The sequence below is a fragment of the Aspergillus versicolor genome, assembly GCF_001890125.1.
Source record: "Aspergillus versicolor CBS 583.65 unplaced genomic scaffold ASPVEscaffold_5, whole genome shotgun sequence".
Taxonomy (NCBI): domain Eukaryota; kingdom Fungi; phylum Ascomycota; class Eurotiomycetes; order Eurotiales; family Aspergillaceae; genus Aspergillus; species Aspergillus versicolor.
The window spans coordinates 1,432,720-1,455,181 of NW_024467528.1; the positions used below are offsets into that span (position 1 = coordinate 1,432,720).

At 50.4% G+C, this 22,462-nt stretch overlaps 10 protein-coding genes across 10 annotated transcripts; 5 read left to right on the top strand and 5 right to left on the bottom strand.

Moving 5' to 3' along the window:
* Nucleotides 1–380: 380 nt before the first annotated feature.
* On the top strand, nt 381–1,805 carry ASPVEDRAFT_133163 (NAD(P)-dependent alcohol dehydrogenase; the record flags this gene model as incomplete). Its single annotated transcript, XM_040807000.1, has 6 exons — nt 381–591; nt 656–1,107; nt 1,167–1,466; nt 1,510–1,560; nt 1,609–1,680; nt 1,725–1,805. The coding sequence occupies 6 exons, from the start codon at nt 381–383 to the stop codon at nt 1,803–1,805; spliced, it is 1,167 nt and encodes a 388-aa protein (XP_040668353.1).
* Nucleotides 1,806–1,822: 17 nt separating this feature from the next.
* Nucleotides 1,823–2,957, bottom strand: ASPVEDRAFT_151215 (uncharacterized protein). The gene is made up of 2 exons (XM_040808260.1): nt 2,526–2,957; nt 1,823–2,459 (listed from the first exon to the last, which is right to left on the bottom strand). The coding sequence occupies exons 1-2, from the start codon at nt 2,818–2,820 to the stop codon at nt 1,909–1,911; spliced, it is 846 nt and encodes a 281-aa protein (XP_040668354.1). The 5' UTR covers nt 2,821–2,957; the 3' UTR covers nt 1,823–1,908.
* Nucleotides 2,958–3,714: 757 nt separating this feature from the next.
* On the bottom strand, nt 3,715–7,022 carry ASPVEDRAFT_131630 (putative nuclear serine protease HtrA2/Nma111; the record flags this gene model as incomplete). Its single annotated transcript, XM_040806841.1, has 4 exons — nt 3,715–3,885; nt 3,950–4,147; nt 4,248–6,548; nt 6,615–7,022. 4 exons carry the CDS (start codon nt 7,020–7,022, stop codon nt 3,715–3,717), a joined length of 3,078 nt encoding a protein of 1,025 aa, XP_040668355.1.
* Nucleotides 7,023–8,198: 1,176 nt separating this feature from the next.
* On the bottom strand, nt 8,199–9,309 carry ASPVEDRAFT_53243 (uncharacterized protein; the record flags this gene model as incomplete). The annotated part of the gene is made up of 2 exons (XM_040814766.1): nt 8,199–8,890; nt 9,102–9,309. The coding sequence occupies 2 exons, from the start codon at nt 9,307–9,309 to the stop codon at nt 8,199–8,201; spliced, it is 900 nt and encodes a 299-aa protein (XP_040668356.1).
* Nucleotides 9,310–11,888: 2,579 nt separating this feature from the next.
* On the top strand, nt 11,889–14,240 carry ASPVEDRAFT_684132 (DUF2841 domain-containing protein). The gene is made up of 6 exons (XM_040815986.1): nt 11,889–12,247; nt 12,303–12,507; nt 12,557–12,650; nt 12,704–13,047; nt 13,098–13,283; nt 13,336–14,240. The coding sequence occupies exons 1-6, from the start codon at nt 12,245–12,247 to the stop codon at nt 13,932–13,934; spliced, it is 1,431 nt and encodes a 476-aa protein (XP_040668357.1). The 5' UTR covers nt 11,889–12,244; the 3' UTR covers nt 13,935–14,240.
* Nucleotides 14,241–14,244: 4 nt separating this feature from the next.
* Nucleotides 14,245–15,279, bottom strand: ASPVEDRAFT_888642 (uncharacterized protein; the record flags this gene model as incomplete). Its single annotated transcript, XM_040818438.1, has 3 exons — nt 14,245–14,592; nt 14,755–15,165; nt 15,223–15,279. 3 exons carry the CDS (start codon nt 15,277–15,279, stop codon nt 14,395–14,397), a joined length of 666 nt encoding a protein of 221 aa, XP_040668358.1. The 3' UTR covers nt 14,245–14,394.
* An 897-nt stretch (nt 15,280–16,176) lies between these two features.
* ASPVEDRAFT_132734 (HSP70/90 family co-chaperone CNS1) lies at nt 16,177–17,622 on the bottom strand (the record flags this gene model as incomplete). The annotated part of the gene is made up of 3 exons (XM_040806951.1): nt 16,177–16,892; nt 16,972–17,244; nt 17,340–17,622. 3 exons carry the CDS (start codon nt 17,620–17,622, stop codon nt 16,177–16,179), a joined length of 1,272 nt encoding a protein of 423 aa, XP_040668359.1.
* Nucleotides 17,623–18,075: 453 nt separating this feature from the next.
* ASPVEDRAFT_116754 (uncharacterized protein) lies at nt 18,076–18,384 on the top strand (the record flags this gene model as incomplete). The annotated part of the gene is made up of 1 exon (XM_040805621.1): nt 18,076–18,384. A coding segment is annotated over one exon (309 nt), but the record flags the coding sequence as incomplete, so codon positions are not given.
* Nucleotides 18,385–19,041: 657 nt separating this feature from the next.
* Nucleotides 19,042–20,056, top strand: ASPVEDRAFT_131943 (peroxidase; the record flags this gene model as incomplete). Its single annotated transcript, XM_040806873.1, has 2 exons — nt 19,042–19,151; nt 19,231–20,056. 2 exons carry the CDS (start codon nt 19,042–19,044, stop codon nt 20,054–20,056), a joined length of 936 nt encoding a protein of 311 aa, XP_040668361.1.
* Nucleotides 20,057–21,491: 1,435 nt separating this feature from the next.
* Nucleotides 21,492–22,306, top strand: ASPVEDRAFT_72418 (40S ribosomal protein uS13; the record flags this gene model as incomplete). The annotated part of the gene is made up of 3 exons (XM_040816160.1): nt 21,492–21,495; nt 21,705–21,870; nt 22,009–22,306. 3 exons carry the CDS (start codon nt 21,492–21,494, stop codon nt 22,304–22,306), a joined length of 468 nt encoding a protein of 155 aa, XP_040668362.1.
* Nucleotides 22,307–22,462: the final 156 nt, after the last annotated feature.

A 22,462-nucleotide genomic window follows, 5' to 3' on the forward strand; every position in this document is an offset into this window, starting at 1 on the left:
CAGATCAGGAGAACCAGATGCGCCTGTGAACTTCCTGGGATAGGAGAACAGTCAGACATCCACCTTGTCTACTGGAGCTGCATGGCGGTCGGTGATGAATAGAATGAATACCTGGATGACTCCAGATGGAAACAGAACTGCCTTCGATGGAGATTCAGAGAAATCACGGGAATAGCCCAGCTTGTCAGAAGTTCATCACAACAGACGAATTTGGAATCAACAACGCTCCACCCAAGCGGGGAAAAAGGAGTCCACTCCTGTGATTGTCGCCCCGCAAATAGCCTCTGGACCCCATTCTAGCTCTCAGTGGGAGTTACTCTCGTTCCCATCCCCATTCCTCTTTATTTATCTCTTTTTCACATGTTGGCCTCTTGACTCCCATGGCCGTGACCAAAGCTATCGTCGCCCGCGAGCCGCGCTTCACCGCGCTCAACTGGGCCCTGGAAGATGTCGCCGTATGCGAAGAGCCCGGCGACGACGAGGTGCTGGTGGAGATGGTCGCCTCGGGCGTCTGCCACACCGATATGGTGCTCTCTGCTGTTCCCAGCGGGCAGTTTGGCATCCAGTATCCCAAGGTAATGGGGCATGAGGGTATACACTCTTCCATCAGATTCAGATCATAATGCAATGCTGATGATGGACTGAATAAAAACAGGCTCTGGATACGCACGCAAGGTCGGCAAAAACGTAACAACCGTGCAAAGCGGCGACCCTGTTCTTCTCTCTTTCTACTCTTGCGGTGCGTGCGACCAATGCGCCGACAAGCACCCGTCATATTGCGACTTGTTTGGGATAGAGAACTACATCGGGCGGAAGGGCCATGTGAATTCTGCGCCGGCCACGGGGAAGGACAAGAAGGAGGAGGAGGAGGAAATATACTCACGCTTTTTCGGACAGTCCAGTTTCACGCGGTATAGTATCGTCGACAAGGCGAGTGTCATTAATGCCAAAGCCCTGGTACGGAATGAAGAGGAGATGAAGCTCTTTGCGCCATTAGGCTGTGGATTCCAGACGGGGATGGGTGCGATCGATAACACTGCCCAGGTAGGCGAGAACACCGTGCTTGTTATTTCGGGGCTGGGGAGTGTGGGCTTGGCTGCTCTGATGGTATTTACTATTTACAAGTCTGGACCTCATACCTTATAGCCAGTGACTGATTGGTGCAGACTGCAAAAATCCGCAAATGCAAAACGATCATCGGCATCGACCGCATCCCCAGCCGGATACAGCTCGCAAAAGAGCTCGGCGCTACACATACCATTGATACCTCGCCGGTGGGGTTCAACGTGCGCAAGGCGATCTGCGACGTATATCCCACCGGTGTCGACTGCGTCATCGACACAACGGGCGCGCCGGCCATTATTGAGGACGGACTCAGGGCTCTCCGGAAGAGGGGGAAACTCGTCCTGATTGGCGTCCCGCCGATGCAGTATGAGTTGAGCATAAGCGCGATACAGCAAATAAACGTATGTCTATCTCTACGAGACTGGACTTGAGCTAATTGAACAGACTGGTCGATCTGTGGTTGGGTGTCTTGAGGGGGACTGTATTCCTAAAGAGGTGCGTCTACTCTTAGTATAATATCGGACACAGGCTGACAATATCTAGGCAATTGCAACTTTAATCCAGTGGTACCGGGAAGGTCGCTTTCCCATTGATAAACTAGTCACATACTTTGAGGTGTGTTAGCCCTACAGGTACTTTTATCAAACTAACACGGACAGGCACATGAATTCAAACAAGCATTAGCCGGATTAGACGACGGATCTGTAGTCAAGGCTGTGCTGAATTGGAAGAACGTATAACACTATATTCATCACATACATATCATATTGTTTTCATTAGATAAACCTGACGCTACCCGCTATAATACAATAAAACAAAATAAAATAAATAAAATAAAATAAACTAATCAATCGGCATCGCAACCTCATTCCCCACATTCGTCACAACATCCAACGAACCCCCCAGACACCAACAAGTCCCCGGCGTCTGATCCCCCGTGCCGTCCACATTATACGTACATCCCACATCCTCGCGCTCCTGGAAGTAATTCATCGTATTGCACAGCCCCAGACACTCATCAAACGAGCCGAGCACGATCGACGCAAGGTCCTTCTTCCCCGTAGCCGCAAAATCCGAGTCGCAGAATATCCGGTATCGCTTTGGGCCGGGGAGGTGGACGACGACTGTGCCGTTGGCGTTGGGGCAGATGGAGGTTGGGCTGGGTTGGGGTGTTTGTTGGACGCCGGAGAGGGTTATTGTGCTGTCTAGGGAGTCGTTGTCGAAAGGGGAGGTGTATGTTGATGTTGGGGTTGTTGTTGGTGATGATGAGGGTGATGATGATGAGGAGGAGGATGAAGATGGTGTTGCGGGCGATGTTTCGTCATTTGAGCTGTCGTTGTTTGTTTCTGTAGGGGAGGGCTGGGATGATACAGCCTCTGATTCTGTTCCTGATCCTGTCCAATCAATCATCAGCAACCTTGAACTGTATCTCAATCTCAATATAAGAAATGAAAGCATACCACCATTCTTCGCCAACCCAACCCCCAATCCAACCGCAAGCCCTATCACCGCCGCAACAAGCACCCCCAGCGCAACCCACAGCCAAAACAGCTTCTTCTTCCCAATCCCCTGCTGCACAGGCGGTCCTGAATATCCATGCCCATGCCCATATCCGTATCCATTTTGCGCTGGGTATCCAAACCCAGGACCCTGCTGGAATACAGCCTCCAGACCAGGCTGGGTACGTCGATCCGGCACGGCCTCTTTGAAGGAATCCCCCGTTGTCGTCGTCGTTTGAACTATCGTCCCACTCATGGTGTCTGGGTTTGTATTTTAAAGGTGAAAGAGGGGGGGGAAAAAAAAGGACGAAAAAGGGAGGGGGAAACAGAGCGCGCCAGGATGGGGGTGCACTACTATGTACTACCATGGATGTATGTATATGTCTAAGCGCTCTGTCCCTGTGATCCAGCCGTCTAGCTGCGTTGTGCTTAAGATTATAGGTCCACTGCGGACCTGAAACAGCGTCTATCTGGTCCCCTGCAGCTGGGCACATTTTAGTCTGTCCAGGGTTATTCGTGCGAAACGCCGACTCTTAACAATTGGCGCTGTGGGAGCAAGAACCTGGTCAATAAACCTAATTACGGAGTCAGGTTTTTGATTACAGATTTGCAGGAACTGTATCTTCTCACTCTACATTTGTGGAATACAACGATAACCATCTGCTGCTTCTTAACGGACGACGCTCTAAGCGCCGACCAAACCCACTCCATCGCGCCGTTGGTTAAGCGCATGCACGCTATTTCAGGAACAAAAAGAACCTCCATGCTTGGCAGCGCGTAGACCCTGGATTTAATTTGATGTTAACTGAGATTGGTTCTTTCCCTGGGGGTTGGGAAGGCATTGATCCACCTCTGTGCATGGGCCTCCGTCCAACCCTAACTGATCAACACCATTGGAACATGAATCAAGATACCATCCCAGCATTCTGGAAGCGAATCAAATACAAGGCAGAGCCGAGCCGGTAAAGTATTTCCGCCAGTGAAAGGCTCCCGAGTGCCAGTCCACGGCCACGTCCTCAGACGCCCTCGTCACGATACCCTACTTTATGGAGTTACGAGCTTGGCAGAGTATTTAGTTACAGTTATTATGTATGTATTTACCATGCAGACTGTACACGGCCTATGAACCAGATGGAGCGTTGTATCTATATTATACAGTGTCCGGCTCTATATCGCTCCCGCCGTCGAATCCCTCGTCCATGGCGTCGGGGTTCAGGTTCGCCACGTCCGCGTCTACACCGTCCTTGTCTTTCTTGTCGTGCGAGATTGACTTCCATCCCAGCTCGTGGGTGTCGTCCTTGATGTATTCGGACATGGGGAACTATTCGCCAGTTAGTTCGCTGCTCAGTCTTCCACTAACAAATACAAGGGTATGAGGAACATACGTAATGGTCGTTCTTCTTCATGGTAACTACCCAAGGTACGTTGTCGAATGTCACCGCCCGGATCCGGAAGTATGTGTTATCCGGGATCTTCTTCACTTCCTCGACGAAGCGATCGAGATCTGGTGTCGGCACTCCGTTCACTGCTGTGACGAAGTTGGTGGGTGAAAGGCCATATTGGTAGGCTGGAGATCCACGACTCTGCGATCATAATTAGCATATACAGACAGTACCAAAAAAAAAAAAAAGAAAAGAAAAGAAAAGAAAAGAAAAGAAAAGAAAAGAAAAAGGGCAGACGCACCCGTGCGCTGACATAGATCTCGCTATGCAGCTTGGAAATTTGTTGGCGTACGGCGTGGTGTGGCTTCTGCAGCACCGCACCACAAAAGACAACCGCTCGATCGGTCTCCAGATCCTGCGTTGACACGGTAGGCACCTGGATCCGCATTTCTTCCCCGTTACGCACAATAAGCGCTTCGAGCACTTCCTTCTCGTACATAATGTCTAGCTCAGACACGCGTGTAATCAGCTGTCCATCAAGAGTGAGGATGATATCGCCCTCCTGGAAGCTGTCCGCCGACGAGTTGAAATCCGGCGGCGGGCAGTCGACCTTCCGCACCATGAACAGTTGGTGTCGCGACGGATTCGCCTTGGCAACCCGTTCAATCCATTCCTCGGAGACTCCCATGATGCGCGCCTGGCTCATCTGCACCACATAGCTTTCCATGTTTAGGATCCGCAGTTGCGGCAAGAGACCTTGTTGGATCTTGTTTATAACGGGCAGTAATGCGGGCGTGGCGAATCCTAGGTGGTATTCCACGTCCTTGTGGGAGTTAGGTGTACGTTCACCGAGGTAATTCAACCACAAGGCCTGGACCACACCATCTTCGCCGACCAAGACACCGTTCGAACATTGCCCACTCAGGCCTGTATCGACAGTCACCGCATCCAGGTTGATAGCACGGTACCGCGGTGCAGAAGCATTGGCAGGGATCGAAACGGTCGTGATATCAGTGACGGCAGTCTTGGCAACCACGATACGGAAATTTTGGTTGAAGCCGACAAAAATCGTATCTTGACCCTGTTTGATGTATTCCGTGCTGAGCTTGGCGCTTTGGACTGGAGCTTGCACCAACGAAGGGTCATATTGAATGACACAGTAGTTTTGCAGTGGGTGGAGGAAGACAATCTTGGCCGCAACAATGATCGAATCTGCCACTGTCACGTTGATGTCACACAGATTGTAAGGCACAATGGCACGCGACACCACAACCAACCCCTTATCAGCATCCACAACAAGACCAAACCCAGTCTTCTTTGCCTGAGGGAACCCATCCAGCTTCAAGGGCATTGTGCAAGAGACGCGTACAAAACTGCGCACGATCTCGGCAGCAGCAGGTTGGCTCACGCCGTCCAGCTGGATGAAATCAGCCTTCCTTGGAACCGGTGTCACGGCTTTGACGGGTTCCGCAAGGTCGGAGAAATCCCAAAGACCACTGTCATCATTTCGGACGGCCAGCCGCATCTTTGGATGCCAGTGTCGGTCAATATAGACAATGCTCGTCCCCCGTGTGTGCAAGTCGCGGATGTGGCGATACGAAATGACAACTCGAGAGCGATCCGGAATTGATTTCATTACTTCCACAAATTCATCCAGATTCCTAGTTTTTCGTTTGTCCACGGAATCAATCAACCATCCTGAAAGAGTATTCTCGAGTTTGAAGGAGCCCGCTGCTTCACACACGTAAACACCCTTTGTGGCAATGGCATAGAGTCGAGCCTGCTGGTAGGATAGGTCATGGAAAGTTCCGCCAGCAACCGTTACAAACCGATCGGGCGTAATGGCATGCAAGTCGCCAACGTCGCATTGAACCTCCATGTTTTGACCGCCTCTCTGCACCAGCAATCGGACCGGCCCCCCAACGCTGGAATCCAGGATGTCATCCAGTCGGACAAATCGGGTGAGGAGTTCTCCATTCACCTGCAGGAGTACATCGCCCTCTAAGATCTTTCCATCTGCAGGACCTTCAGGTAGAATGATCTCGGCAACCAGCATACTCGTTTCGTTAGGAGCTGCCTTGCGCACCTTAGTTTCCCACTCAGGAGTCAATCCCAGGCGACGACACTCATCGAAAGGTTTGAGAATCCATTGCGTCTGGATGGTTCCTCTAGTAACTGGCTCTCCTCGACGAATGCATTCCAGAGCACGCTGCGGTCTGTCCAGCGGCAAGAAATAGTCGGTTGCAGCGCCATCTGCACGACCTCCAGCCTGCAGCGCGATGGCATTTCCTGCAAGATTGACCACAGGACTTCCGGAGCTACCTCCGCTAGCCGCAGCGGCTGCCTGAATGTAATTGGTGTTGAAGTCACTATAGCCTTCGCCGTACTCAGGGGCATTCCGGTCAAGTCGACTGATGACACCAGATAGAATGCTCAGTTTTTCTCCTGCGTCGTTACCTACCACCCGGATCTCTGAACCCACACGAGCTCCATCCGGCTGGAGCTTGAGTTCTCTGAGTTTCATGTGTCGGATCGCTTTGGGATCGAATTTCAGTAATCCGAAATCGTGGACAGGGTCTCGATATACCGGAGAGACATCGCACTATTTATACCGTCAGAATTCTTTTTCTCCCTTTTTTGAACTTTAGTAGCAGGACAAGCAACTTACCTCTTCGTGATTATCAAAGATAACATAACCCCAGAACGGACCTGGACAGACCACATGTCGGTTGGTAAGGATATATCCGCGCTCAGCATCGACCACAAACCCCGTGGCTTGACTACTCATTGACAACTCCGTATCAAACGAGCAAGTCTGGCAGAAATGGATGGAGACGACACTCTTTACTACCTCCTCAATCGTAGCCTGCCACTCCGGCGAATCTGCCTGCGTAGGCCCAACGGCCATCAAAGGCCCCAGATCCTCCTCATCTTGGACATCGTAGACGGTTCCGTTGGCCGGCGTAGAATCCCCCGGAGTGAGCGACGAGTTTTCGGGCTTCAAGTGTTTCACTGGCCGCTCCGCCGCTGCGGAGATGGAATTGCGCTTGCGCTTCACGACGCCGTCTCCATTCATGTTCGTGGTTGTAGCGTAAGCGGTCGCACTGGATTTAAGATCGGATTTTGATGTGAGTCGTGAGAGGGTCGACGCGTTTGAAGTCTGACTGGTAGCACGAGAATCGGGGGTTACAGCGGCGGCTGATGTCCGGCGGAGCAACGACGGAGCTGATCGCCAAAGCGCGAAGAGACCGCGGCTGAACACTAACGTTGAAAACGATGAATATTTGCCGGGGAGATTCCAGGATATATTTACACCGGGTCGAAAGCGAGGAAGGAAAGAGGGCGAGGCGGGCAACGATGTTGCCGATACAGAAGGCGAAGCAGCTGCGATAGCAGTAGAGTTGAGAGCAACACTTGGGCACCTTCTGTTGGCCAGAAGCCAACAAGACATTCACAAGGCTCCAGAGAGAGGACAAAGAGCGAGGAGCGACGGGGAAAGGCTAAAGGAGGGTAATGGGGTGGTTGAGAACGAGGCTGACAGAAAAAAGTCAGGCGAACTGCGATACTTTGAGGTGACAGGCGTGAATCCGGGCGGAGAGCCGGCCAGGCGCCGCACAAGCCTCACTGATTGGGCCATCCCCCTCCCTCCGCCTGCAATGCCCGTCAGTCGGATGACCGAATATCAGGGATAGGGACAAGCATGGTCTCAGAATTCTCTATATTTATATTTCTAGGCTGCTCTGTGGTTAGAGATTCAGTGTAACATTCAAGCCTGCTGTTTCGGCGCACAGCCCCCGAGCATCAACAGCTGATGAGTGCTGTACTAACCACACTATACCAAGCTATATGTACAAATCTAGACTACTCTAGTAAGAATAAAAACAGTACCCAGTATTCAAGGGCCCTCCTGTGTCCCATCAGGTGCCAATTTAGCCATACAGTCAGATATTTCGTCTTTACTCCCGACAGTCAATGACACGACGCTTCGGCGCACGGTATCCAAGCTAGACCAGAGTATAACGTGAAATCCGTAGGAGGGGAGGAAAGTCATTCGTAAAATAAGCTTCGGCATTGCGTTTCGACTCTCCCACCAAGATGCGAGGTTCTAGCAGGGTATGGCCGAAGGGACTTCAGAGTGGAATGACCACCGATTTTCCAAGGTGGTTTAGGAACTCGAATCTTCGACTGCTCCTTTTTAGATTCTTCCGGTTATTATCCACAAACGTGTAGCAACACTGCCCTCTCAGCGTGCTCACACGGTGTTTTCAGTGGTGGGCGACAAGCCCGCAGGTCCTCCATTTCCTTGGGCTCCCTGATTAGCACTCGCCGTCCCTTGCGCGCCCCGTGGAAACAAATCGTTGAGTTTGGTATAGAGATCATTGATGGCTGGTAAGTTGGGAGGTGGTGTCATAATAGCAGGCGCAGGAGGAACAACTCCCCCGGATTTTTTGCCCTTATCTGCTACCGTAGCTAGGTATGCGAGGTTGACCTGCAATCGCCGCATGCAATTAACATATTCGGGACCCCGTTGAACATTCTTGTCAGGTGTCGATTCTGACGTCGGCGATGGGTTCGAATCCTGTGAGGCTTGTTGGGCGGGTGGGCCGCCGGCCTTGCCTGATGTTTGAAGGTTTACCGCCTCCTGCAGCAGCATAGAATTGATCTCCAGGAGAACAGAAACGCGTTCTTTGTCACGCGCGGCCAATGCCGGTGATTGAACTGCCGGAGCAGTGCTTTGAGACGGGCCTTGTTGAGCAGAGGTAGGCTGTTGAGCAGGGATCGGTGGTTGAGCAGGAGCCATACTCTTCGCCATACCTGAGGACATATTTTGAGCGAAGGACTGTGCTTGCGTCGCGGGGATGTTCGCAGCCGAGGACGCTGGCTGGGAGAAAGCGGCGGTTACGGGAGGCTGGGTGAATGGGGCGGAGAAATTCGCCTGGGGTCCTAGAAAGCCGGAAGATCAACAAGTCAGTAAGTTGCCTATATCGTCAAATTCGAATATGACGTTAGCACAAAAGCAGGAGCTTCAGCTGGAGCTTATTCGATAAATAAGACAGCAGGCGCTTTCAACCAGCCGATCAGCGCCCGGACAGGGGAGGCGACGCGCACGAGGCACGAGAAAAGAAGAAAGTAAGTAATAACAAAGCAAGCGTACCTGGAGATTGCTGGGGGAAATTTGGCGGCATCATAGCTCCACTAGGTTGCAGTGGTACAGCACCGAACGAGGGTTGAGATGGAGCATTTGACTGAGGAAAGGAGGGAACCTGGTTCGGATAGTATGGAAACTGCTGCGGATTGCCCTGCGGAGGGACAGGGTAACCCGGATTGTGCTGCATTGGAAAGCCGGAAGCGTTGGGGTCCATTGCCGTTTCGCGTTCAGGAGGCTTGGAGACGCAAATACAATGATAACAATCCCACTTTTAATGGTAAATGACGGGGCGGTTAATTTAGGAATTCCCAGTTTCTCTTGCGATGGCCCAAATCCAACTCGACGTCCACGCGCGGGCGGCCAAGCAATCGCAAAGACCACGAAACCGTTTCGCTGAAAAAGGTTTCAAGTAAAGATTGCAGGAAAAAACAAAGTCGAGCACCCGACGAAGCAAAGAATGGTGATTGGCCGCCAGAAGGAGCGGTGGTGTCGAAAAGAATGAATCGGGTTGATACAAGGAGATCGGGGCAAAAGAGATTTGCTGGTCGATCAGTTTTCGGCCGGTTGGGCGGAGAGGCTAATGCAATGGAGTTTCTTCAGCCGTAAAGAAAGAGAGAATGGATGATCTAGATGAGATTCAGAGCATGCTATTGACAATAATGTACAAGTTGAGCAATGAGGATGAAGTCAAGAAGAGGAAGAAGAGATGCCGACGGGGAGCCAGATCAGGTGCTCGCCTTGTAATTCTGGGAATCATTACCAACCCAATACCTGAACTTTGTACGTAAGTCTTCAGGATAATGGTAATATTACACAGTCAGGACGTTTAGTTTACGTATCATACGCTCATCAACGGACAGCAGCTTCCAAGTTCCTCGACCTCAGCTTGAAGTTCCTCTCTTCTTGCAACTTCTGTATGTCCTCTCCAGCCTCTTCGCTCCCTGCAGCCATATACAATCATAGGGAGATCTCCAATTCCGCATTAATCGGGTAGTCTCCACTCACGGCTTTCAGACGACGCTCAACACAATCATATCGGTAGACATCACTGCACTTGGTTCAGCCCGCCACGCTCCAGTACGAGGCACACCCATCCTGAACGATTTACTCCAAGCGGAGTACTGTTCAAGAGAGATGGTCCCACGGAGGCGGGCGAGTACTTCTGTCCAACCGGCATTGATCCGGCTGGACCACTTAGTATGACAGGTACACACAAGTCGAGAAACCGCATCCATGGCTGTGGCGCTGGGGAGCAAAATATACCTCCGATCAATCGCGTGCCAATCATTTACCGGGACGTTTCCTAACTGGAGAATTTATTCGTGGCTTGTTGGTAATTGGGTACAATTTACACAGCCCTGTTCGCTTTAAGCCGAGATGCAGTCCTTGCCCGTCTAATGGGTAGCTTTCACCTCAATGTTCGAGAACATGAGGTTTTTGATTCGACTGAGAATGCAGATATTCCGCTGAACCCTTGGGTTTCCTTTCATTTTTGTTTTGTTTTGTTATTTCGCGGGGAAACGGTGTCGTTCTGCTGAATCGCTGATTCCGCCACGCACTGATTAACGTGACCAGTCAGATGTCCCCCAGTGGGCCTATATAAATTCTCATACATCCAATATCGACAGATCAGGCCCTACCGCGAAACACTGAAACAATGAATGTGCTGCTGAGTTGTCCCGTTGCGGTATACGAATACACTCCTTCCAGCTGCTGAGAGGCGCAACAAACCCACACAATATCAATGGGGCCTTCGATTCTCAAATGGGCTTCCTTTCAGCTTCAATCACCTGTTGGTCAATGGGTATCAGGTAGCTTACAATAAGCGAGCCAACAAAAGTCGCTGCTGATAGGCCCTTTCATCATTGCTGTAAGGATTAAGCTTTGGCACCGTTTACCGGTGATGGACGCTTCGAGCATACCGAGCTTTGTCCAGCGTTCACTGAGAGCTACCGGATTTTGCCCTCAATCCCGACCATGTGGATGGCCAGCCTCGCGGATATGTCCCTTCTTCTTCCGAACCACTAGTCGGATGCCGGAGGCCCAAAGGGGGACAGTCTCGAGCGTGACCCAGAGTTCGCGAATATTTCCCTGGAAAGGTCCACCGAAGGTTCCATTGCCATTGTCGATTCCTCCCATGCTCATTAACTATTTTAGCACCCTCAGATGGGGGCAGAACAAGCATGGATCAATGGCCGGACCCACATACGAAGCACAAGTCGACGCCTCGAGCCCGACACATCAGGTGTGGGAAACTCTATTCTACAAAAAATTTGCTCAGAGGACCATCGAGAGAAAATCACCCACTAAAAGGATTCAATCCGGCGTTAATCGCGGTTTATTTGTCACAAATGGTCTCTTGAGACTAGACTCGTATGCTCTTCGACGCCGACGAAGCCCCAGGAACGAGTCCGCCTTGCTCGAGGTCTCGCCTTGAGCGTGCAATCACAAGGTTTCCATCGGTATATGCGGACGCCCTATCGGAAACATGCCATCCCATATTCCAAACCGGAGCCGGGATAACATGCTTTGAAACCCACTGTGGGGGTTAGGAAGTTGATTCGATTATAACAGACCGAAATAAAGCCAGCTCTCCACAGATGTCAAGTCCGGTAGATCATCACTGCAGATATGAAAATAAGGATATAGGAGTGCGTTAGACTGGAACATAGGGTGCATCGAAGTTCCATGATCCCGGTCAATGCCACCTGCCCCCTTGACCACGCTATTGAAAAAAAGTTTCCTTCACCGAGCTTTTTCGTGTCGGCGTGAAAGTACTTTCGAGTTTTAGTTCTCATCACCGATAATCATTCACCTGCATGGGCTGCATACAGCTGTCTATCAGTGCTGGGATGCATGTCTGGATATCCGATTAACGTGCGGATACAAAGCACCAATAGTGGACCAGAGGATTCAACATTTGTTTTTGCTTTTTATATTATACCCTGAAGTTTGGGTTCTGCTGTCTCTTAAGACGGAGGCTCCCATATCCTCTCTCCCAGTCCCCCATTCTTAACCACTCCAAAAGCTCGCAAGCATATTTTTCGACTTGCATAGCACCATTTTTACCAACAAATGCTTACCTGAGGAAATTTACTCCACGCACTGTGTCTTTATCTCTTTATCCAGGACCGTCTAGGTACCCCCCTATGGTATGCCCCCACAATTACACTGCAAAATATCGACAAAATCTGATTAAATGTTTAGTCCAGCACAGCAGCCTCAATGGATGGGCCCTTGGATAACTTAGGGTCTCACCATTTCGCATTGCTCTACATTGATGAAAGTGGGAAATTGCGCTTCGAGGCCTCTTCATCAGTTGCGAACGATTGCCACGGCATACTGTCACCTGAGGTAACTCACTCATTCTTGAAGGCAGTTGCTGTGTCTGAAGACGGAATGAAGCTTGCCAGTAAGTATTCCGATATCAATTCCCCTTGGATGGTGGTTGATTGTGATAGATTCTTCCGAAGCCAATTATGAAACCCAGAGTGGGAAAAGCGCATCGTCCCCGGATTCGCCGGGGTCCCCTAACTTTAGTCGTAGATCCTCTATGTAAGTTCTCGGCTCTGTCAGGCCTGTCCAAGGAGACATCTAACGAAACTTAGTTCCCAGCTTATTGACAACAATCAGAAACGAAAACGGGCGTCGCACGAGTATGTGCTACCAATGAGCATAACATGCTACCCGCAAACACTTCTTCCGATCAGGAACCAAAGTCTTCTCCGGAAGTATTATGAAAAGGCGTTTGATAGTCTACAGCAGACCAACTGTCGCATTTTAGCGAAAGCCTATATCAAGCTTGTGGAGCCACGAAAACAAGTTAACTACCCGTACAACGGCCGCAAGAACATCGCCGGTGTCCCCAACCAATTTGACCCTGAGGAAACAAAGCCAGGCTGGTGGCCTGCTGGCGTTATCCATCGCGAGCCAGATCACCTCCGCAAGCCAGGTGTGTTATTCCAGTGATGTCCCGTCCAAAAATAGTACTGATTTTGCCAGAGAGGATTCGCCTCCTTGTGCACATTTTGTGTGAACTCCGCGAGAGTCACTCAATCTGTGTCGACAATCTCAAAGAAGCAGACCAGTCCATCCGTCGCCAGATCGCACCCATTGAGCGTCTCCAAGTACTAGATGAAATCTATCGGGTCCGTGGAGAAGAAGAACGGTACCTTAATGGCAACTCTGGTGTGTCTGCCCTTCGCTCCTATTGCAGAAGCACCCACTGACCTTTTGGAAGACGGACAAGGAGTTGTAAGCGTCTCTCGCGTACACCTTCCCGATATGGCAGATCCCCAAGCATCGCTTTATTCGCCTGTTGGCTCTATCCTCGAATCCGATAACACGTCTCGTGACGATGTACCCGACTTGGAGTCTCACACATCTGTGTTCCCGTCCTCAAACATTTCCGCTAGTAATACCTCATTCAACCGGCAGCAAGTTGATGCAACTTCAAACGCCGTCCCTCCAGTCTCCGTTCTTCCCAGCGCCATTGCTCCAACTACATGGGATGCATGCCATTCCTCAATACCAGTATCTACGTCACTACCGCCAATCAACCCCGCCATGAAGCATTCCCATTCAGACCCAGCCGCAGCCCATTACGGCCTTGACTTTTCTACATCGATCTTCCCGCACCACGAGCCAATACCGGCCTTCGCCATGCAATCATTTCCCATGGAGCCCTACGCGAACCTTCATCCACATATGGCCTCTCATATTCCCCACCAGAGTGGTGAGCATCAAAACCATCCGCAAAGCCACGCCACGGTCATGCCCCTTGTGCGCACCCCAGGGCCTAATTTAAGCGGCTGTCCTCCTTACTATTTTGACTACTGAACTTTCTCTTTCTTCACATGTACAATACCTATACTGTCTTTTCTTATGAAACCCCTGATTTTGAGCGTGGATTGGAGCATTTCCGGGAGTCTTTAGATAATTTCTTTTGTTTCTGTCTGTTTGTCTCTCTCTATGGTTTCTGTATATATAGCGTTTCGGGTTCTAGAGGGAGTTGTCTGGGAGCATGTTCTATAATTGTGGAGGAAAAGTTGTGTTTGACTCTATAGGTAAAGATAATCATCATAATCGCTAATTCTAATGATACATCTCACCACAGTCGACAATCAAATTTGTGGACTAGGAACATTTTGTCTTGCCCAAAATAAATAAATAAGTAAGTAAATAGCAAAATTGCAGCTCATATTTCTTGCCGAACTCTCGTACCCCTAGAGAGAGATACGGGATACGCGACTTGTGGCTTTTCCGCCACATTGAAATTAGATCATCCGTGCCATTATATCTAACAGTTATATCTGTATTTCCAGTCCAGGTTAACTCTATACTTGTAGCCATCGACAATAACTCTCCATTTGTCGGGGTGGTTGAGAGAGCCACCAAACCCCCTAAGGGATTCGCCGCGCTTGTAGCAGCCATCCATGATGGTCTGCGCGCCGTCGGCGATATTGTTGTACGACGGGAGTGACCGGGTTTTGGGAGCCTATTTTGATAGAGTTAGGCAGGTTGCTTCATTTTTTCTCAATCCTTCTTCTTGTTCTTTTTTTTTTTTTTTTTTTTTTTTTTTTTTTTTTTTTTTTTTTTTCTTGGCCGTAGAATGAAACAAGGGTGGGGCAGTTAGGGCTACTGGATATATAGTACTCACATCATTACACCAAAGGATCGCATCCCCCCATTCACAACTAACACGCTCACACTTCCCAGCAGCAAGCGTAGGCTTCCCCTTGGTACTACGGAGATGTGAAATCCCTCCTCTAATATGGTCAACCGAGGCGTCGTCAGCCTCATCGTGCGAAATGCAGTTGAGCGTGTGTCGCTTGGAAAGGATATGGGTTTCAAGTTCCGAGACCGGGTCGGAGAGATCAGTGGTGGAGATTTCATCCATCACCGTTCGGACGTCTTTGAAGTCTTCGTCGAAGTTGGGGTTGATTTCCTTCAGCTGGGCGTAGACCTCGGTGACGGTGCCGTTGAGGATGAGATCGGGGCCGTCGGGGTAGGCCTTTGTTCTGAAGATTGACACGGTATCTCCTAGATTGGAGCCGCGGAAGGCAGGGATCTGTGGGTTGAGGTAGAGTCAGTATATTTTAAAGTCGGGGAGGGGGGTTGTTCTTACAGCCGATGCCGTCAAGGCAAGTAGGGCAAGAAAAGTAGTCACAACAAAGCGGTACATTTTGAATAATAAATCTCGAGTATTCGATGTATGTTTGATGTTTCGAGAAAGAAAAGTATGGTATGGTAAACAGTAGAGAGCCGCAGGGGTATGGGTATATTTATGGCGACCAAGAAGAATAGCTACGAGATTCCTATTGTTGTAGGGGTAAATTCATGTTACAGAATGCAGAGGACAAACATTGGACAGAATGTATTCTCTTTTTGCATCTAGGGCGCCTGACTTGGAATTGTCGACAAAGAGCATCATACTCCATCCGGAATTATTGCACAAGCATCATATACATTCTCTGCATATCAGCAGTACACAGAACAATATGTAGATCACCCTGTCTGATTACTGGAGATGAGCCATTTATATCTTACATGCGGCTAGAGGCATGCAGATAAAGAAACATGGGGCAACCACGTTGGTGACACAGCAGCCAATATCACCCTATCAACAAAGGCTGTCCAGCCTCTTTGTATGCACATTCCGGGTTGGCTCAGGTACAGTCGCTTAGCCACTTTGGAAATCACGACGCTGGGTGTTCAATATACCCTGCTGTAACTATCGGTTGGACTGAAGTTTTTGCGCTATGTGGACAAGCCAGATTGGGCTGGTTTGAGGTCGATTCTATCTGTTCTACTAGCTAGTCCCTAGAAACGTGGCGCCCGTGCCTCATAGTCACTGGTGATCGAAACTCACGCTTCCATGGCCTCTCGGTGCATAGTAAGCATGTGACTATGTCCCGACTCTCAATACAGAGGCTGCAGGTCCGCATGCAGCTCAATGAAGTTCTCAGGGCGCATCGGCACTTGCAAACAGTGAGCTGGTGCCCGCGGAGGAGTATGTCGACCAAGCGACTCAGTATAGTATCTGCTATGTCCCAGAACTGACTCAAAGGTGGCCATCACTTCAACCTTCTTTGCGTGCTTTGACTGCGGCAATGAAGTCCTTGCTCTTCGCGCTTGGCACAACGTAGATACGAACCAGCTCGTCAACGACTTCGACTTTGCTCCCACTCAGAATTTGCAACAGCGGAAGCTTCTTTCCCGCCTTTATCAGGCCTCCCGTATGCGTGTCCATGTAGCAGTCCACGTTCTGAATCGTATATTCCTTCTTCGTGTCCCACGGCAGCGGGAAGATATAATCGAGATGATCCTCAATCGAAGTGGCCTCGGGGAATCCCTTGATGAAATCCGACTCCGCATCCATCGGGTAGAGTAGCACCGTCGGAAACTCCAGAGTGCTCTCCGGCGACAATGGGTCAGGAGTAAGTTTGATGTTCGCGTCCTCCATCTCAGGAGGCTGGTTAGTTTTGCGGGTTCTAATCTGTCGAGCGCGGAGGGCAGTGCTCAGGAGCTGTTTCTTTTTGAGCGTCTGCTCGTCGTTGGCCTTCCGCTTGGCGGCTATCCTCTCAAGAGACGCTTTCCGCTCCGTGATCTTCGACGAAACCTGCTGCAGTGGCTTGTTCTTCGGGTCAAGCGCTAATCCACGCGTAGCGACATCCTCCGCCTCGGCTATCTTATCAAGCGCATATAATGCCATCGCGGAGCGGTAATAAGCCTTGACATTGCGCGAGTTGAGCTGTAAAACGGAAGCACAGTCCAGCGTCGTAGACCGGTAGTTCTCTGCATGAATTCACTAGTTAGCCTCAAACAAACCCACAAAACACCATCAACCGTAGGTTGTAAGAAATGGGTCGCATACTCAGCTCCAAATTACACAACGCACGGTTGATATACGATGCCTCCTCAACCTCCCGCCGAAGTCTCTGCTCCTCCTCCTCATCCTCGGGCTTATCCCATTTCTGCTCCGTGGACTTCAATACTGCGATCCCCTTGGTGTAGAACTCCTTTGCATCAATCCACCTCTTCTCCCGCGCGGCCTCATTCCCCTGCTCGCGGAAATTCTGCGCAACGTCGCCCCGCGTTCCCTCGTTCTGCAATGCGCGCAGGGCATCCAACATGATGTTCTCGCCATCTGTAGCGCACGCCCGTTAGAAACACCCATCTCTTCCCATCTCTTCCTCCAGGTGAACAAAGAAGAAGAAGAAGCAGAAGAAAAAGAAAACTCACTCTCATCCCCCGCCTTGCTGATATCCGTCATGAACAGCGGCGTCTTATTCAGTATATCCGCCAACTCATCCGTCGTATGAGAATCCACAGCCGCCATAGCAGGCGGGAGGTCCGGCTTAGGCGCATCCTTTGCCGACTCCTTCATTCGTTCCTCATTACCGGGGATAGGGAGCTCGGGGCCTGCGGTAGGCGGGGTTGTTGGCTTGGGCGGGGGCGCGTTGAGGTCCATCGACTCGTCGAAGTCGTCGGGGAGTTCCTCTATCCGGGGGTGTGTGGACGCCATTTTTGTGAGGTTTGACAGGGGGTATTGAGGCTGTAGTGGGCGTTTCCTTACACGGTTTGGCTGTTGGGATCATGCTCTTGGGAGAAATTTTGAGACAAACAGTGCAAACATGAGGGGGAGGGCTAGCCCTATCTTGACGGCCTAAAGGGGTACAGTAGGTAATGGGGGGAGAAACGCGGCGCCGAACCCAAGGCTTTTATGAGACGCTAATAGGTTTAATCGGGTTTAATTGTTCATATTTTGCTTTGGAGTTCAAGTAGCGATAATTGGGCATGGTTCATAGTATAATGAATTTTCCTGCAGGCCGCGTTTGCATAGAAAATAAACGTCGGGATTCTTTGTAAGGCGACAGATATATATCCCTACTCTTACCATGATTATAGCAATAACCAAGAGCTGTTTACAAACCTACAAGCTTTTACAGGTCGAGCAGTTGCTATCACTTACCTCAAAATGAACAAATCCACTCTATCCGCTATCCGGGAGCTCTCCACCCTCACTTCCGACCAAAAGACTGCCGTCATAGACGCTGCCGCGAGAGATATGACCACGGCGATGATCAGAATATCCCAAGAAATCAACCGCGGAACTCTCAACCCAGACAATACTGCGCCTTTACACAACTTTATTCGGACCATCCAGCGACACGAGCGAGCGCAGCTGCGGAAGCTAGAGCGGAAAATCGCAGGATATCAGCGTCGAGCAAGGATATGGCGTGCTGAGCGACGGCGTATACGTGACAATATTGCGGAGGTGAGGCGGCATACGGGGGGTTCGCACCAGGGCTCGAAAACGCCGGCGAAAGCGCTGGAATCTCTGGAGAAGGGTTTATGTTCGGAGTCGGAATCGGGCAGTGGCGAATCATCGTCGGGACAGTAATTGTCGGCGATCGAGACTGGCCCGTGATATGGGGACGTGGTTATGGAAACCCGGTCTTCCGTCCACTTGAAGGGGAAATTCCGAGGTTGCTGAAATCATGCCCTGTCATATTCAGTTGATTGAAGCGTCGCAGTGGTTTCCGGCCGAGTGGTGGTGTGTCGGCTATTGTCCGTCGGTGACTGCGATCGTTGAAAAGCGACCTACGGAGAAGTTAGGAATGATGAGAAATGAAGTCACGAACCTTTTCGTCTTTTTTTTTTTTTTTTTGCCATTTTGCCCCTTATCCATAAAATCAAAAGTTTGGGTCCATCCAACAATACTGTAGATAAAAAGAGGATTACCTCGGCTCTTGGCTGTATTGTTGGCTGCGAGATTCGAATTGATTTTCGGAAGGCCGAGGCTCCACTGTTGTCCCTGGAGCGCATGTGGTGGTCGCCATCACGCTGAATACCATCATTCTTTTTCGCTCCCTCCTGCTCTTTTCTTCTTCTTCTCCTTTCATCACCAGTCACCTAATAACATCCTTATCACCCATTCACAATGAGCAAGCCCGGAGATTACGACGCGGTTCGCCGCGACATCGTCGCCCAGCTCAAGAAGCCCGACTACGATGACGGCAGCACAGGTCCTCTCTTCGTCCGACTAGCATGGTTCGTCTTATCCCCTCGGTCTCATCGTTGACGTCCGACCTTTCCGAAATAGTAGTTCTAACAAGGGAAACAAAAATAGGCACTCCTCTGGCACCTACGATGTTGAAAGCGACACAGGCGGCTCCAACGGCGCTGGTATGCGCTACGAAGCCGAAGGTGGCGACCCCGCAAACGCTGGCCTTCAGCACGGCCGTACTTTCCTTGAACCCGTAAAAGAGAGACACCCCTGGATCACGTATAGCGACCTGTGGACGCTCTCAGGTGTAGTCGCGATCAAGGAGATGGGCGGACCTGAAATCCCTTGGAAGCCAGGGCGCACCGATCACGTTGACGACTCAAAGGTTCCACCACGCGGCCGGTTACCGGATGGTGCCCAGGGCGCAGACCACCTGCGCTTCATCTTCTACCGTATGGGCTTCAACGACCAGGAGATCGTGGCGTTGTCGGGCGGACATAACCTTGGCCGAGGCCATGCGGATCGGAGTGGATTCCAGGGACCTTGGGTGAACAACCCGACACGGTTCTCGAACCAGTTCTTCAAGCTGTTGCTGAACCTGGAGTGGAAGCAGACGACATTGGCGAACGGAATCACTCAGTTCCAGTATGTTGATCCCGATGCGGAGGAGGGTGATGAGCCGCTCATGATGCTGCCAACTGATATTGCTTTGCGGGAGGACCCCAAGTTCCGACCCTGGGTGGAGAAGTATGCGAAGGACAAGGATTTGTTCTTCGATCACTTTTCGAAGGTGTTCGCCAAGTTGATCGAGTTGGGAATTCAGCGGGATGTGAGCGGCTCTGTTGTCAACACAGACAACGTCAAGGGCGGTTATATCTCTGCACCGAAGAAGAGCGATACGCCCACTGGGCCACCACGCAAGGACCGCTCCCAGCAGGCCCGGCTGTAAATCAAAGCAGGAGTGTTGTTGGATGTCTTGTATATATCTGTTGTTCTGCATTAGTTGCGTTTGTCAGTTAGATTCTTAGATGCCAGAAGGATAAGACCTGGTACGGATAGATAATATACCACCTTTTGAAGACACCGAAGCTTCCCCTGGGGCCCCTGGCGTTAATAAAAAGAGAGGAAATGTGGTCAGACCCCATCGAAATGCGGGGAAAGACTCCTGTCCGGGGTCGTTGTAGCATCCCTCGGCGAGTTTTCAAATGTCCCGCTTGTGATTGGCCGTGGCCCCATCCACACCCACAAATCACTCACCAAACAGTCTTGGAAGTAAAACCATCTCCAACTTTTCAAGGTTTAATGCACAATTAATAATAATAATACGTCGGCGTGTTGATCCATCCTGGTCCGACGGATGGCTGGAGGGAAATTTGGTTTTCCGTGGCTTTACACATATTCATTTCGGCGAGAAACAACCAGAGGCGAAGCACATATACATTAGGACCAGCAGTGCCATCATTCGAAGCAATTAAGTCAGAAGCGAGTACTCCATATCCTGCTCTGGTGATGCGAATTTATACATGAGAGCCAGGATTATGGGCTGTTTTTGTAAGTAAACTGGCGATCCTGTATCTTCGGGCCGCTGACATCCGTACATGGCATAAAGGCGCATTAATTTCCCCTGAAAGAAGTGTTCTGTGCATGTGGAAATAGCTGGTTAAATTCATGGCTGAACTGCTGGCGAGGTTTCCCTTGAACAAAGTTGAATTCAGAGCTAGTACGCATCTAGCAAAAAAAGTCCTGCGCATGGAGCCCAGGCTGTTCGGGGCTAAGGACTACACAAGCAAATCCAGGGCGCTTCGTTAAACAATGGGCAGCCATTGCAATATCCCTAGCCGAAAAATGGCCATTTTTATGGAGGTAAAACCATATCCGCATGCTGGGAGGCATAGCAAAGAACATCATACTGGCAACAAAGCATGAGAGGAGCTAAGTCAGTGGATGAAGTAGACATTATCCATGTATATGCCTCATTCGAAGGACAAGCCTTTGAAAAGAGCACCACATAGTAGTTAGACCTTCAGAGAGAACAATAATAATTATATCAAAAAGGCCCTACCTTAGTAAATGAGGACTAGAACACTTCGAATTCATGGGAAGGTGCAGCTGTTGGTATAGTTCGTTGACAAAAAAGGAAGGCACGTTAGTCATCATCTATGGTGTTGAGGTCACGTGTCAAATCAAACGACACTAACCCGATTTACGTTAGTGCGTAGTCAAGCGAGCCCTTCAAGCGACCTTTCCAATTTTGGCTAGATCACACTCTACCCGATCCCACAACGGGCGAGCAAAGTTGAAGCCGCCAGAGCCCTCGACTTCTCCTTCTCACACCTCTCGCTGTCGACAATCTATCGCGATCCCGTTCGCGCCCATCGCCCATCATGTGTACGTGCTATCTCTAGCATCCCTTTCCTGATCTATTCTGCACACCTGCTGCTCTGCTCAATTTGTTCTGTTCGGTGGAATTTGGTGAAGCTGGAGGACAATTTCCAAAATGCCTCAGAACAGACGGCGAGATGATCATTGAATTTTCACATCCGTTGAACGCTTTCCGATGGCAAGAAAATATGGCTGACTGGATTTTTCACCTACAGCGCTCGTGTCCGGCGAGAAGACGAACTTCCAGTACATCCTGCGTCTGCTCAACACCAATGTTGACGGTAAGGAGAAGATCATGTACGCCTTGACTCAGGTCAAGGGTGTCGGTCGCCGTTACTCCAACTTGGTCTGCAAGAAGGCCGATGTTGACCTCAACAAGCGGTATGTTGGCATTATTTTACCCTATGCTTCCTCCAGCACTACCGAAGAAACAAACGACGAGTTTCACCGCAACCCCACAAATCAAATCTATCACCGAGAAAAATATCCATCCAGAATCTAACGAATCTGTTTCAATAGTGCTGGTGAACTTACCACCGAAGAACTCGAGCGTGTTGTCACCATCCTCCAGAACCCCACCCAGTACAAGATCCCCACCTGGTTCCTCAACAGACAGCGCGACATCGTTGACGGCAAGGACTCCCACACCCTCTCCAACGGTCTTGACAGCAAGTACCGCGAGGATCTCGAGCGCCTGAAGAAGATCCGCTCTCACCGCGGTCTCCGTCACTACTGGGGTCTCCGTGTCCGTGGTCAACACACCAAGACCACCGGCCGCCGTGGCCGCACCGTCGGTGTCAGCAAGAAGAAGGGCTAATCCTTTGCGCAAATCGTCTTATTTTTGTTGCTGGGAATTGGGGGTTTTCCTTGTTGCATGTTGGTGTGTTTTTTAACGAATACCTTACCTTTACGGGAACGGGTTTGTGGTGCCCAATGAATAGGAAAAACCATGGACACTTACGGGCCCGGAAAA

Excerpts from the sequence above, each read along its gene's own strand:
- ASPVEDRAFT_684132 (XM_040815986.1), top strand. Across the intron at positions 12,508-12,556 it reads AGACGGAATGAAGCTTGCCA|ATTCTTCCGAAGCCAATTAT; the intron begins GTAAGTATTCCG and ends TGATTGTGATAG. Across the intron at positions 13,048-13,097 it reads AGATCACCTCCGCAAGCCAG|AGAGGATTCGCCTCCTTGTG; the intron begins GTGTGTTATTCC and ends TGATTTTGCCAG.
- ASPVEDRAFT_151215 (XM_040808260.1), bottom strand. The coding sequence starts at position 2,820 with ATGAGTGGGACGATAGTTCAAACGACGACGACAACGGGGGATTCCTTC. Across the intron at positions 2,460-2,525 it reads TGGGTTGGCGAAGAATGGTG|GATCAGGAACAGAATCAGAG; the intron begins GTATGCTTTCAT and ends TTGATTGGACAG.